This window comes from Myotis yumanensis, unplaced genomic scaffold (genome assembly GCF_028538775.1).
Source record: "Myotis yumanensis isolate MYYU_CA2020_CCGP unplaced genomic scaffold, mMyoYum1.0.hap1 SCAF_13, whole genome shotgun sequence".
Lineage (NCBI taxonomy): Eukaryota > Metazoa > Chordata > Mammalia > Chiroptera > Vespertilionidae > Myotis > Myotis yumanensis.
In genome coordinates, this window is record NW_027223764.1 from 21,129,597 (window position 1) to 21,142,932 (window position 13,336).

At 44.3% G+C, this 13,336-nt stretch overlaps 1 protein-coding gene across 2 annotated transcripts in view; it reads left to right on the top strand.

The window, feature by feature from the left end:
- The window catches only part of ARHGAP19 (Rho GTPase activating protein 19), a 44,454-nt gene that overhangs the window by 11,255 nt on the left and 19,863 nt on the right, over positions 1–13,336 (top strand). For both annotated transcript variants that reach the window (XM_070432589.1, XM_070432590.1), the window contains exons 6-7: positions 6,740–6,805; positions 8,205–8,396. In XM_070432589.1, the coding sequence (XP_070288690.1) occupies positions 6,740–6,805; positions 8,205–8,396 (258 nt within the window). The remainder of the gene's footprint in view (positions 1–6,739; positions 6,806–8,204; positions 8,397–13,336) is intronic.

The following is a 13,336-nucleotide window of genomic DNA, read 5'->3' on the forward strand; positions in this document are numbered from 1 at the left end:
TGAGAATTTTTAAGATTGCCCAGTTCTGTTTTCTTTTCTTCAAATTTTTTATTGTGGTAAAATACACATGACAAAATTTACCATCGTGACCATCTTCAGTGGCTTTAATTTGTTGTTGTTTTTCTAAAACTTAAAAAAAAAAGATCTTTATGATTGAAAGTATTACAGATGTCCTCTTTGTTTCCCCCTTTGGCATTAATTTTTGATAAGAAGTGTCAAAAAAAAATACAAAACAGAAGTATCCAAACTTGTAGAGACTTTTTACAAGAGTTTATTTGAACCAAACGGAAGACATATGCCGAGGAGCAAGATCTCAAATGCTCCCGAGGATAACTGTTTTGCAGCTTCTTTTGTACATTTGAAATTCAGGAGGGAAAGTGAGGAAGATTACATGGAGGTAGGGAGAAAGCAAGGTGGGGATTGGATTACAGGATAGTTAACAAGAGTATATGCTTTCTTGACGGTTACTATCCCTTCCTAGGGGTATTACTTCTGGTATTTCAAAGGTGTGTTAACCTAGATGCACAAGACCAATGGACAGGGCTTGCATAAAAACCTCTCCCTAAAGAAGATATGGGCCTTGGTTGTGACTATCTACCATGACCTGCCCAGTTAGGAGGTTACGATCAGATCACCCTGTGAAGTTACTTTTATAGAATTCCTTTTTTTTCACCACAGATTACATACATACTGTTGTGCAATGATCACTACCATCCATCTCCAGAACTCTTCATTTTGCAAAACTGAAACTATATACTTGTACTTCACTGTGAAGGATTTTTCTTTTTTAATCCTCACCCGAGGATATTTTTCTTTCTTTTTTTTTTTTTAATTAAATCTTTATTGTTCAGATTACATTTGTTCCTCTTTTTTTTCCCCTCATAACTCCCCTCCTCCCAGTTCCCGCCCCAACCTCCGCCCTCACTCCCCATCCACTGTCCTCATCCATAGGTGCACGATTTTTGTCCAGTCTCTTCCAGCATCTCCCACTCCCCTCCCCCGCCCCCAAGAATAGTCAGTCCATTCCCTTTCTATGTCCCTGATTCATTATAATCACCAGTTCATTCTGTATATCAGATTATTTATTCACTTGATTCTTAGATTCACTTGTTGAAAGATGCATGTTTGTTGTTCATAATTTGTATCTTTACCTTTTTCTTCTTCTTCCTCTTCTTAAAGGATACCTTTCAGCATTTCGTATAATACTGGTTTAGTGGTGATGAACTCCTTTAGCTTTTCCTTATCTGTGAAGCTCTTTATCTGACCTTCAATTCTGAATGATAGCTTTGCTGGATAAAGTAATCTTGGTTGTAGGTTCTTGGTATTCATTGCTTTGAATATTTCTTGCCATTCCCTTCTGGCCTGCAAAGTTTCTGTTGAGAAATCAGCTGACAGTCATATGGGTATTCTCTTGTAGGTAATTGAGTCTCTTTCTCTTGCTGCTTTTAAGATTCTCTCTTTGTCTTTTGCTCTTGGCATTTTAATGATGATGTGTCTTGGTGTGGTCCTCTTTGGATTCCTTTTGTTTGGGGTTCTCTGCGCTTCTTGGACCTGTAAGTCCATTTCTTTCACCAGGTGGGGGAAATTTTCTGTCATTCTTTCTTCAAATATGTTTTCAATATCTTGCTGTCTCTCATCTTCTGGTACCCCTATAATTCTGATGTTGATGCGTTTGAAACTGTCCCAGAGGCTCCTTACACTATCTTTGTATTTTCGGATTCTTTTTTCATTTTGCTTTTCCGGTTGGGTGTTTTTTGCTTCTTCGAATTTCAAATCTTTGACTTGATTCTTGCGCTCCTCTGGTCTGCTGTTGGGTGTCTGTATAATATTCTTTATTTCAGTCAGTGTATGCTTAATTTCTAGTTGGTTCTTTATCACAACATCGAGGGTCTCATTAGATTTCTTGAGGCTCTCATCAAGTTTATCGGCAGATTCTAGCAAATTATTGAAAGCCCTCAAAAGTCCGTTTTTTAGCTCTATATCCTCCATTTCTGTCATGTTTTTTTGTCTCCACATTTTTTATGCTTTCTTGGTGCACCCCCTTGTGGTCTTTGTGCGCAGTCTTGTTCTAGTTAAGCCTTGATTGTTGTAGTTAATACTAGAGGGATTTGACCACCAGGCCGACTGGCTGTGAGAATCAGCTGTGTCTGCAGTGGGAAAACTTCTGTCCTCTGGAGAGGTGCTAATCTAGCCTTTGCCTGAGGCTATCCGGCAAATGGCTCTGCGCAGGGCTTGGGCGGGTTGGGTCGCAGGGGATCAACAGGGCGGGTGGAGGGAGCAGTTATGGCTGCTCTCAGTCCCTTTCCCAGAGGCTCTGCTTCTCAGAATCCCAGCAACCGCTGCAAACCTCGGAGAGAAAGCTGCCCTCACGTTCTGACTGATGCCAGACAATCCCGCTTCTCCTGTTTGAGTCTGAGTCCCTAGAGACTCGCCCGGATCTGGAGCTCAGAGTCTGAGACTCCCTCCTGATTGAAAACGACAACTGCGCCCTCAGCCACCAGCCAGCTCCACACGCACCTCCGTACCTTTGTATTTTCCACACTGCGCCTCCTCTGAGCCTCGGTATGCTGTTCTCTTTCCTTCTAGTTGAAGAATCTCTCCTCAGCCAGCCTTCCTGTGGTTCTGGTGATGTCCGTTCCGTCTTTTAGTTGTATTTTTGAAGTGGTTGTTTGCGGCAGCAATCTCCGGTGTTTACCTATGCCACCATCTTGGTTTCCTCAGGATATTTTTCATTGATTTTTAGAGAGAGTGGAAGAGGGGGAAAGACAGAGAAGTATCGATGTGAGAGAAACACATCAATTGGTTGCCTCCTGCCTGCACCCCGACCAGGTCTGGACCAGGGAGGAGCCTGCAACCAAGGTACTTGGCCTTGACTGGAATCAAACCTGAGACTCTTCAGTCCACATATTGATGCTCTATCCACTGAGCCAGACTGGCTAGGGCTGAAGGATTTTTTTTTTAAGTGACGTAAAGCAACACAAATGTATTCTTTTAATGGTTGTATAGAAGTCTGACTGGAGTCTCACTGGGCTAAAACCAAGGTGTTGGCTGCATTCCTTTGTAGCTGTTCCGGAGAGACTGTGTACTTGCCTTTTCCCCCTCTGGAGATTGCCCACATTCCTTGGCTCATGCTCCCCTTCCTTTGTCTTCAAGACTATCAGTGTGGCATCTCTCTGACCATTCTTCCCTAGTCACACTTCCCTCTGGCCACATCTGGGAAAGGGTCTCTACTTTTAAGGACCCAAGTGATTATATTGGACTCACCCTGACTAACCTAGGATAAGATTTCTACTACAAGGTCCTTAACTTAATCACACAAGCAAAGTTCGTTTTTATCACGTAAGATAACAAATCCCTGTGAAGGATTTTGAGAGTACAGATCATACAAACCTTAGAGATGAAACTAGAGTACAATTTCCTAGATGTAGTTCAGCTTAGTACAAATTCTAATGATTAGACTCTTTAAAATATTCTTAGTTTTTTTTTTTTTTTAAATATATTTTATTGATTTTTTACAGAGAGGAAGGGAGAGAGATAGAGAGTTAGAAACATCGATGAGAGAGAAACATCGATCAGCTGCCTCCTGCACACTCCCCACTGGGGATGTGCCCGCAACCCAGGCACATGCCCTTGACCGGAATCGAACCTGGGACCCTTCAGTCCGCAGGCCGACGCTCCATCCACTGAGCCAAACCGGTTTCGGCAAAATATTCTTAGTTTTTAACTCTATTTTTCTTCTCTTCCATAGATTCCTCTTTCAGCGTCTCATTCTTGGGGTTTTCATCTTTGTTTGCTACGTTAGCTTTGTTTCCAGGCTAGTGTGAGCACTGTTTGAGTCTCTGTTGATCACTAAAGGAGAGAAAAAAAGGCTTTTGGAGATTTATCTTGGAGATTTAGGTCTCGTCTCTTTCTTTTCTTTTCTTTTTTTTTTTTTTTAATATTTTATTGATTTTTTACAGAGAGGAAGGGAGAGGGATAGAGAGAAACATCGATGAGAGAGAAACATCAGCTGCCTCCTGCCCACCTCCTACTGGGGATGTGCCCGCAACCCAGGTACATGCCCTTGACCGGAATCGAACTTGGGACCTTTCAGTCCGCAGGCCAACGCTCTATCCACTGAGCCAAACCGGTCAGGGCTTGTCTCTTTCAATTTGGGCCAGAACTGGTGTCCTTGTGGGCACCCGCTTTACCATTTTGGCTGATGATGTTCTTCCCTGAGCTTTTCCTCTGGATGAAAAATGGTTGTTGTTCTGTGTGCTCTGTCACTTACTCGGAGGTAGTGTTTAAAATCCAGATTTGTGCTTGTGCTTTGTTGTGTCTTCTTGTTCTCGGGCTCCTTTATATGGATTTTTATCCTCCTTAATCCTCATATCCTGTGTTGTCTCATTCTGTGTTCTTTGTATTTCCCCCCCTGCTCTACCATTTTTCTGAAATTCCTCTTAGCTGTTTGTAGTTCTGTCCTCTGTTGTCTGACCCAGTATGATTTTATCTCTCTTCAACATGAGTCATCACATCTTTTCCTATGGACTTAAATATACAGTTAAGGCCAATTTTCACTTTATTTGGGAAGTCCTTCTTTTCCTGTGAATTATAAAATACTTAAGACCTTCAGATTTTTATTAAAGCGGTCCATCTCTGGCTCCCTTTCTGGATATCCTTCAGCTATATTATCTTTTTGGGGCAGACTTTTTGTTTATTTGGTTTTGTTTGTTTCTGGCATAAAATGTCCCCAGCTTCCCTGGCTGGGTAGCTCAGTTGGTTAGAGCATTGTACCAATACGCCAAAGTTGTGGGTTCAATCTCCAGTCAGGACATGTACAAGAAGCAACCAATGGATGCATAAATATGTGGAACAACAAATTGATGTTTTTCTTTCTGCCTCCATCTTCTTCTCTCTCTTTAAAATCAATCAATCAATAAAAATAAAATAAAATGTCCCCAGCTCACTCTTTTTTTGCTTTGCCCTGGGCCTGAAATCAAGAATTTTCTCTAAGGAACCTTGGTTTCTTTAACACTAGGTATACTCATTGTTTCTGGGGTGTTATTGGCTCTTTGAGGGCAAGGAAGTAGATTAAAAATTTTTAGCAAGAAGTCTATATTAATACTATTTCCAATTATGATTTAACATTATAGAGCTTTTTCTTGACTTCTTTCACTTTATATTTGCACCTTTTTATTCTTTTAAAAGAAATATATTTTATTGTTTTTTTACAGCGAGGTGGGGAGAGGGATAGAGAGTTAGAAACATCTATGAGCTGCCTCCTGCTCACTCCCTACTGGGGATGTGCCCGCAACCAAGGTGCATGCCCTTGACCAGAATTGAACCTGGGACCCTTCGGTCTGCAGGCTGATGCTCTATCCACTGAGCCAAACCGGTTAGGGCACACCTTTTTATCTTTACATTGCAAATTCCAGATTTTCATAGCATTTACGTATGTTATTATTTGCTTTATTCTATGATATACATAAAATGGTTTCAAAATAATACAGCTGTTACTACTTATAGTAAACCTACATAAACCCTTTGATGGAAGTTTAAGATTTCTTGGCAGTTCCTTTTTTCTTAAATATATTTCATTAAGGATATATAGTCAGAATACAGTTTTTAAAAGCTAGGTGAAATAATATCAATTTGATGTATAGATATGTTCACTTATTTTCTGTTTCTGTTCAGTTTTAGGATTTGCTTTTTTTCCCTTTTGAATTTAATTTAATTTTTTGAATCTGTAGTATATTTACATGGTTGAAAAGTTAAAACTATACGAGAAGGTATGCTTGGAAAAATCTCAGTTCTTTCATTATTTGTATTGTTTTCTGGTTTATCCTTCTAGTGTTTCTTTTTGTAAAATCAAATAAATGTGTCACATGTGTATATTCTTATTTCCTCTTCATTTTACTAAGTACTTCTATACACTGTTCATAACTTTTCTCATGTAACAGTAGATCCTGGAAATCACTCCCTACCTGTTCACAGAATGTTTCTTGCCTTCTTCCCCTCCTCATTCCTTCCCTCCCTTCTTTCGTTTTTAATGACTGCATAGTACTGCATGTGTGGATGTATAAAAGTTCATTCAATCAGTCCCCTACTAGTAGATATTTGAGGTTGTGTCCAATCTTTTGATTTATCTTATCCAAGTTTATTTTGTGTTTCTGGAGTTATATCTTCAGGATAGATTCACAGAAGTGAGATTTCTGGGTAAATGGTAAATGCAAATGCAGTTTTCTTAGATGTTGCTAAGTTCTCTTCCATATGGTTGTATTGTTTTACACTTATATTCGGACAGTATCAGGGTTTTTGTCATAGGATTCTGGGCAATACATCAGTAAGCTAAATTTTTCCTTGTCTGTTGTTACCTCATAGGAATTCTAAATGGTATTTTCTATACAAAAATTCCAAAATATGACCACTGTAATTTGTAAGAATTTTAGGGGTGGTTTTGCCAAGTATAAGCATTATTACAAATATCTATATTTTTATTTCTGGTTCATTTGAGTATATTCATGCCATATCTGATTCGTAGAACAGGAACAACTATAATAATGCCTTCTTAGTTTTCCCATTAGATTTGTTGGAATTATCTTTTTGGTGGAAGCTATAAAATAGGGCATTTTGAAGATCTTTATTTTTTCTAAAGTAATCTGCCAGTCAAATTATTTTGAAAACCATTGTCATTGAGTCTTAAAAGAACTTTAGATACTACTTATTGCTTGGTCTTGGTTTTCTTTCATTACCTGCCCAGGCTCCTGCTTACATTCGGGAATGTGCCAGATTGCACTATTTGAGCTCCAGAACTCAAGCATCCAAGGTAAGAATAGGAAATTGTTCTTAGCCCACACAAGGAGAGCATTAATTAAAATTAATGGAGTTTAAAACAAAGTGTGAAATCAAAGTAAAGCTCTGAAAAATAAAATGTTTTTATAGTTTAAAATTATCTAGTCATTTTGAGGTAAGGAAAAAGACTAAGAAGAAAGTTATATGTTGAAATAAAAATGCCTCTACACAGTCTGCATTCTGAGGTACGCCACTGATGGCATAGACTGTATATTTAAAGGTTTTCACAGAGCCCGTGTGCATTCTTACAGCATATGGTATAAACAGTCTGTGAACAGCAGATGTATGGAATATTTTATTGTAATAAAAGTACAACTTTATGTAATACAATCTTATTTCAGGTTCAGTAGTAAGGTAACAAACATTGTCAAGTAGCTAAAAGACTTGAGACCACATGAGCTTAGAATGCAAATGTGTGATGATTATTGGCAAAATTACATATGATTACTGAGCTTTAAAAGTGAGAAGTTAAAAAAAATCTCACAAGTGCTTTTTGATGCTTTTTGTTTAGTCTGTCTTGGTTAGAAACTGAAGCTGTCAGCCTACACTATTTTTGTTTTCTGCTCCTGTTTGTTTCTACGTCTCATTTAGCAAATACTTGGTATCAGACCAGAAAAACAGTATTTGATTTCAACTAGATTAACTGGGGGGGGGGGAGGGGGGGGGCGTGTCTTAGAGAGTTGTTTTTGTTCCTCTACCACTGCTGTGTTGTTGTCACATCATGTTGACATGTGTGGGAAAGAGTACCAGCCAAGAACCAGTGCACTTGGGCTCCAAGATGGGTCTGTCACTTCAGTGTCTAGAGAAGTTTAAACTTATAGCCTAGCTTCAGTTTTCTATCAAATGGGAATGATGATACTTTCCCTGTTTACTTCATAGGATAGCAATGAAAATTACATGAGATTAAAAGAAGCTTCGAAAACTGAACTCTTATGTAACTTTTGGTGGCAATAATTCTGAATGAATTTAGGATCTCTGAGCAGGTCATGGGAATGGGTTATTAATATTAGTAAAGTCTAGCCCTTGGCTAGGTAGCTCAGTGGTTAGAATGTCCTCCGGATACGCTAAGGTTGCAGGTTCAATCTCTGGTCAGGGCATATACAACAATCAACCTGTGAATGCATAAATAAGTGGAATGAGAAATCGTTATTTCTCTCTCTAATCAATAAAAAGCTGTACATTAAAAAAGACATAGTCTATAACTATACGTTTCTTTTTATCTGATAATAGTTTTTAGACTTTTATTGTTCCTGGGTATAAGAATATATCATGTACCCTACTTCCCCACTCTTCTTTTTGCTCCAGGGTTGTGGGAACCTAAAAACAAAGCTGGTAGGATGTATTCATTTATTTTTCTTTTAAATTTTCTCTAGGATGATCTTGATCTGACAGCTTCGTGTCATTCTAAGTCCTTCCAACTGGCAAAATCTCAGAAATGGAACCGGATGGATTCCTGCTCTCATCAGGAGGAGACCCAGCAGCGGACAGAAGAGGCACTGAAAGAGCTGTTCCAACATGTTCACAATATGCCCGAATCAGCAAAGAAGAAGCAGCTTATCAGACAGGTGCCTGAAAGCAGGGAAACAGGACTTTCGGAATTCATGTGATCATAGTTATAGAATCATAGGGAATATTGTTAAGAATCTCATTTAATTTTTGACTCTTATTGGTGCAAGCCTTGGCTCAGCCATTGAAGCAAACTTGTCTATGGAACCTCATTGGAATCTCTATCTCTATACTACTGCCCCACTAGAGAAAAGAGTGGAGGCTCTTGGATTTTTCTAGTTAAACAGAAGGATCCAACCATAGTTAGAGCTTCTCTAATTTGATCATGTAGCAAGATTGCTGAGAGAGAACCAGCAGTTACAATATATTATTCCAAAGTTTAAATCCTTCTTTTGGTAAATAACAACCTTTCTGAATTTTAGTTTTCTTCTTTATGAAATGGTAATTGTAATGTCCATCTTGTAAAGATTAGAGAGAATCTATGTAAAGTAGTTGGCATAGTAGAGCAAAGTGGTAGCTCTTAATGAGTTGTTTGCAATTAGAAAATGCTGTTAGCTAAGGGCCTTGTCTGATATTAGAAACTAGAGGCCCGATGCACAGATTCATGCACTGGTGGGGTCCCTTAGCTGTGCCCTCTGGCAATCTGGGACCCCTCGGGGAATGTCAGACTGCCGATTTCCGCCCGATCCCCGCAGGCCACAGCTGTGCTTGCCAGCTGTGAGCCCGGTGTCTGGAGCCCATCGGTCAGCTGAGCAGCGCTCTTGCAGTGGGAGCACACTGACCACCAGGGGGCAGCTCCTGCATTGAGCATCTGCCCCCTGGTGGTCAATGCGTGTCATAGTGACCTGTCTACTGGTCATTCGGTCGTTCAGTCACTTAGGCTTTTATATATATAGATAGGTAGGAATTCTAGTGGCTAAGTTTGTTTATTTTGGAGGTATGGGAGGTCTCTCCTTTGCCATTTTGAGACTCAAAGTGGAGCTTGAGTAAATACTGATGACGTGGTTAGCTGCTTTCTCAGGAAATTCATCTTGTCTCAGACCCTCTTGAATTTTAGCTGAACAGGCAGGGTAAGTCTCTTGACTTTTTATTCAACTGAGACCTTCTTGAGGGAAGAGTCTGTGTTTTTAATACATATCTTTTTTATACCTAATTTCAAGCATAGGGCCAGACATAAGTGCTCAGAAAATGTTGAACTGAGCTGTTCTTTTTATTTATTTATTTATTTATTTATTTATTTATTTTTTTATCTTTATTGTTCAGATTATTACATTTGTTCCTCTTTATTCCCCCCATAACTCCCCTCCTTCCAGCTCCCACCCCACCCTCCACCCTCACTCTCCACCCACTGAGTTCATCCATAGGTGCATGATTTTTGTCCAGTCACTTCCCGCATCTCCCACACCCCTTTTCCCCCAAGAATAGTCAGTCCATTCCCTTTCTATGTCCCTGATTCATTATAGTCACCAGTTCATTCTGTACATCAGGTTATTTATTCACTTGATTCTTAGATTCATTTGTTGATAGATGCATATTTGTTGTTCATAATTTGTATCTTTACCTTTTTCTTCTTCTTCCTCTTAAAGGATACCTTTCAGCATTTCATATAATACTGGTTTGGCGGTGATGAACTCCTTTAGTTTTTCCTTATCTGTGAAGCTCTTTATCTGACCTTCAATTCTGAATGATAGCTTTGCTGGATAAAGTAATCTTGGTTGTAGGTTCTTGGTATTCAGCACTTTGAATATTTCTTGCCATTCCCTTCTGGCCTGCAAAGTTTCTGTTGAGAAATCAGCTGACAGTCGTATGGGTATTCCCTTGTAGGTAATTGAGCCTCTTTCTCTTGCTGCTTTTAAGATTTTCTTTTCTTTTTTTTTTTTTTTTTAATATTTTAATAATTTTTATTTCTTAAAGTATTACAAAGAGTATTACATATGTCTCCTTTTTTCCCCCCCTTGACATTCCCCCGGCCCCTACCCCCCGCCCCCCCCCCGCCCCATGTCTTGTGTCCATTGGTTAATCTTATATGCATGCATATAAGTCCTTCAGTTGGTCTCTTAATCCCCCCCCCCCCCAACCCTCCCCAGGCTTCCCACTGTAGTTTAACATTCTGTTCAATGTTGCTCTGTTTCTGTATCTACCCCTGTTCATCAGTCCATACTGGTCCCCTTTATTTGTCCCAACCTCACTGGAGTAGTCTCAACCTCACCAGGGCCGTCTGAGCCTCACCAGGGCCGTTTCAACCTCACCGGGGCCGTCCCGACCTCACCAGGGCCGTTTCAACCTGACCGGGGTTGTCCCTACCACACCGGGGCCGTTTCGACCTGACCGGGGCCGTCCCTACCTCACGGGGGCCGTTTCAACCTCACCGGGGTCGTCCCTACCACACCGGGGCCGTTTCAACCTGACTGGGGTTGTCCCTACCACACCGGGGCCGTTTCGACCTGACCGGGGTCGTCCCTACCTCACGGGGGCTGTTTCAACCTCACCGGGGTTGTCCCTACCACACCGGGGCTGTTTCAACCTGACCGGGGTTGTCCCTACCACACCGGGGCCGTTTCGACCTGACTGGGGTCGTCCCTACCTCACGGGGGCCGTTTCAACCTCACCGGGGTCGTCCCTACCTCACGGGGGCCGTTTCAACCTCACCGGGGTTGTACCACACCGGGGCTGTTTCAACCTGACCGGGGTTGTCCCTACCACACCGGGGCCGTTTCAACCTGACCGGGGTCATCCCTACCTCACGGGGGCCGTTTCAACCTGACTGGGGTTGTCCCTACCACACCGGGGCCGTTTCGACCTGACCAGGGTCGTCCCTACCTCACGGGGGCCGTTTCGACCTCACCGGGGTCGTCCCTACCACACCGGGGCCGTTTCAACCTGACCGGGGTCATCCCTACCTCACGGGGGCCGTTTCAACCTGACCGGGGTCATCCCTACCACACCGGGGCCGTTTCGACCTGACCAGGGTCGTCCCTACCTCACGGGGGCCGTTTCGACCTCACCGGGGTCGTCCCTACCACACCGGGGCCGTTTCGACCTGACCGGGGTCGTCCCTACCTCACGGAGGCCGTTTCAACCTCACCGGGGTCGTCCCTATCTCACGGGGGCCGTTTCAACCTCACCGGGGTTGTCCCTACCACACCGGGGCTGTTTCAACCTGACCGGGGTTGTCCCTACCACACCGGGGCCGTTTCGACCTGACTGGGGTCGTCCCTACCTCACGGGGGCCGTTTCAACCTCACCGGGGTCGTCCCTATCTCACGGGGGCCGTTTCAACCTCACCGGGGTTGTCCCTACCACACCGGGGCTGTTTCAACCTGACCGGGGCCGTTTCGACCTGACTGGGGTCGTCCCTACCTCACGGGGGCCGTTTCAACCTCACCGGGGTCGTCCCTACCACACCGGGGCCGTTTCGACCTGACTGGGGTCGTCCCTACCACACCGGGGCCGTTTCGACCTGACCGGGGTCGTCCCTACCTCACGGGGGCCGTTTCAACCTCACCGGGGTTGTCCCTACCTCACGGGGGCCGTTTCAACCTCACCGGGGTTGTCCCTACCACACCGGGGCCGATTCAACCTGACCGGGGTTGTCCCTACCACACCGGGGCCGTTTCGAACTGACCGGGGCCGTCCCTACCTCACGGGGGCCGTTTCAACCTCACTGGGGCTGTTTCAACCTCACCGGGGTCGTCTCTACCTCACGGGGGCCGTTTCAACCTGACCGGGGTCATCCCTACCACACCGGGGCCGTTTCAACCTCACCGGGGCCATCCCAGCCTTACCGGGGAAACAGGAAGTTTGGCCCTCTGTCCCCTGCCGGCGGCTCCCCACCAGACAAAATTTCCAGGCGTTCCTGGTGGTTGAACATCCAGCACTCCTGCCCTCCACCAAGTGCACAGACTGCCTGTCTGCTGTCCCCCAGCGCCCCACAAGAGACTGGGACCAGTGGGCATGTTTGTGCGCTTGCTGGTACAGCAGTTCCACAGTGCCGGCCCAGTCAGGCCCAGCCCTGGCCGGCCCCGGACCCGACTCTGCCCCCCGATTGCGTCCCTCCCAGATGCAAGGAGCTGAAATCTGCAGCCTGCTGGGATGGGCTCTGTACTTGGTGCCTCTGCACATCCTACTCAGTCTCAATGCGCTTCTTTCTATGCGAGGAGTTGAAATCTGCAGTTTGTTGGGTTGGGCTCTGTACTTGGTGTCACATCCTACTCAGTCTCAATGTTCTTTCTCTCCTTCCAGTTGTAGAGCTTTCACTGGGCCAACTTTCCCATGGTTCTGTATGATAGGTGTTTGTCTGATATTTGGTAGTTTTGATGTTGTTGTGTGGGGTAGCACGCACAGGTCTCTTCCTTATGCCGCCATCCTGGTTCTCCTGGGTCTGCTTCTTGAGTGTGTCTCCCATGGCTGCGAGCAGTTGAAGTCTGCAATTTGTTGGGATAGGCTGCAAAAGCGCAGGTGGGTCTTTTTGTGCACCTGGCACAGCTTGGATGGGGATGTAAATTGATTAGGGCTGAGTCTCAGGGAGTCGCCATGGCGGAGCAAATAGCACTGGCTGAGTCTCCGCGGCCCCTTGAATCTCTGCCAGGGCTTTGTGTCCCCCAGTGCCGGCGAGCAGCTGTGCAACAGAGCCTCCCTCGCTTTCTGATGGCTGCAAGGCCGTGCTGCCTCTCCCCGTAGGATCTGGTGCCTCATGATCCCGCCTGAACCAGCTCAGTGGATTTGAAAGTTTGCAGAAGCAAAGGTGTTTCTACTTGTGAGTCTGGCACAGCCCAGATGGGAATGTAAATTGCGTAGGGCGGGGTCACAGGGAGTCGCCGGGGCGGAGACTCAGCGGCCCCTTGCCTATCCAGGACACCAGGACTTTGCGTCCCCCAGTGCCGGCGAGCAGCCGAGCGCCAGAGCCTCCCTCGCTTCCTGACCGCTGGAAGGCCGTGCCGTCTCTCGCCTTGGGGCCTGGGGCCTCAGAGACCCGCCTGAACCAGCTCAGTGGATTTGA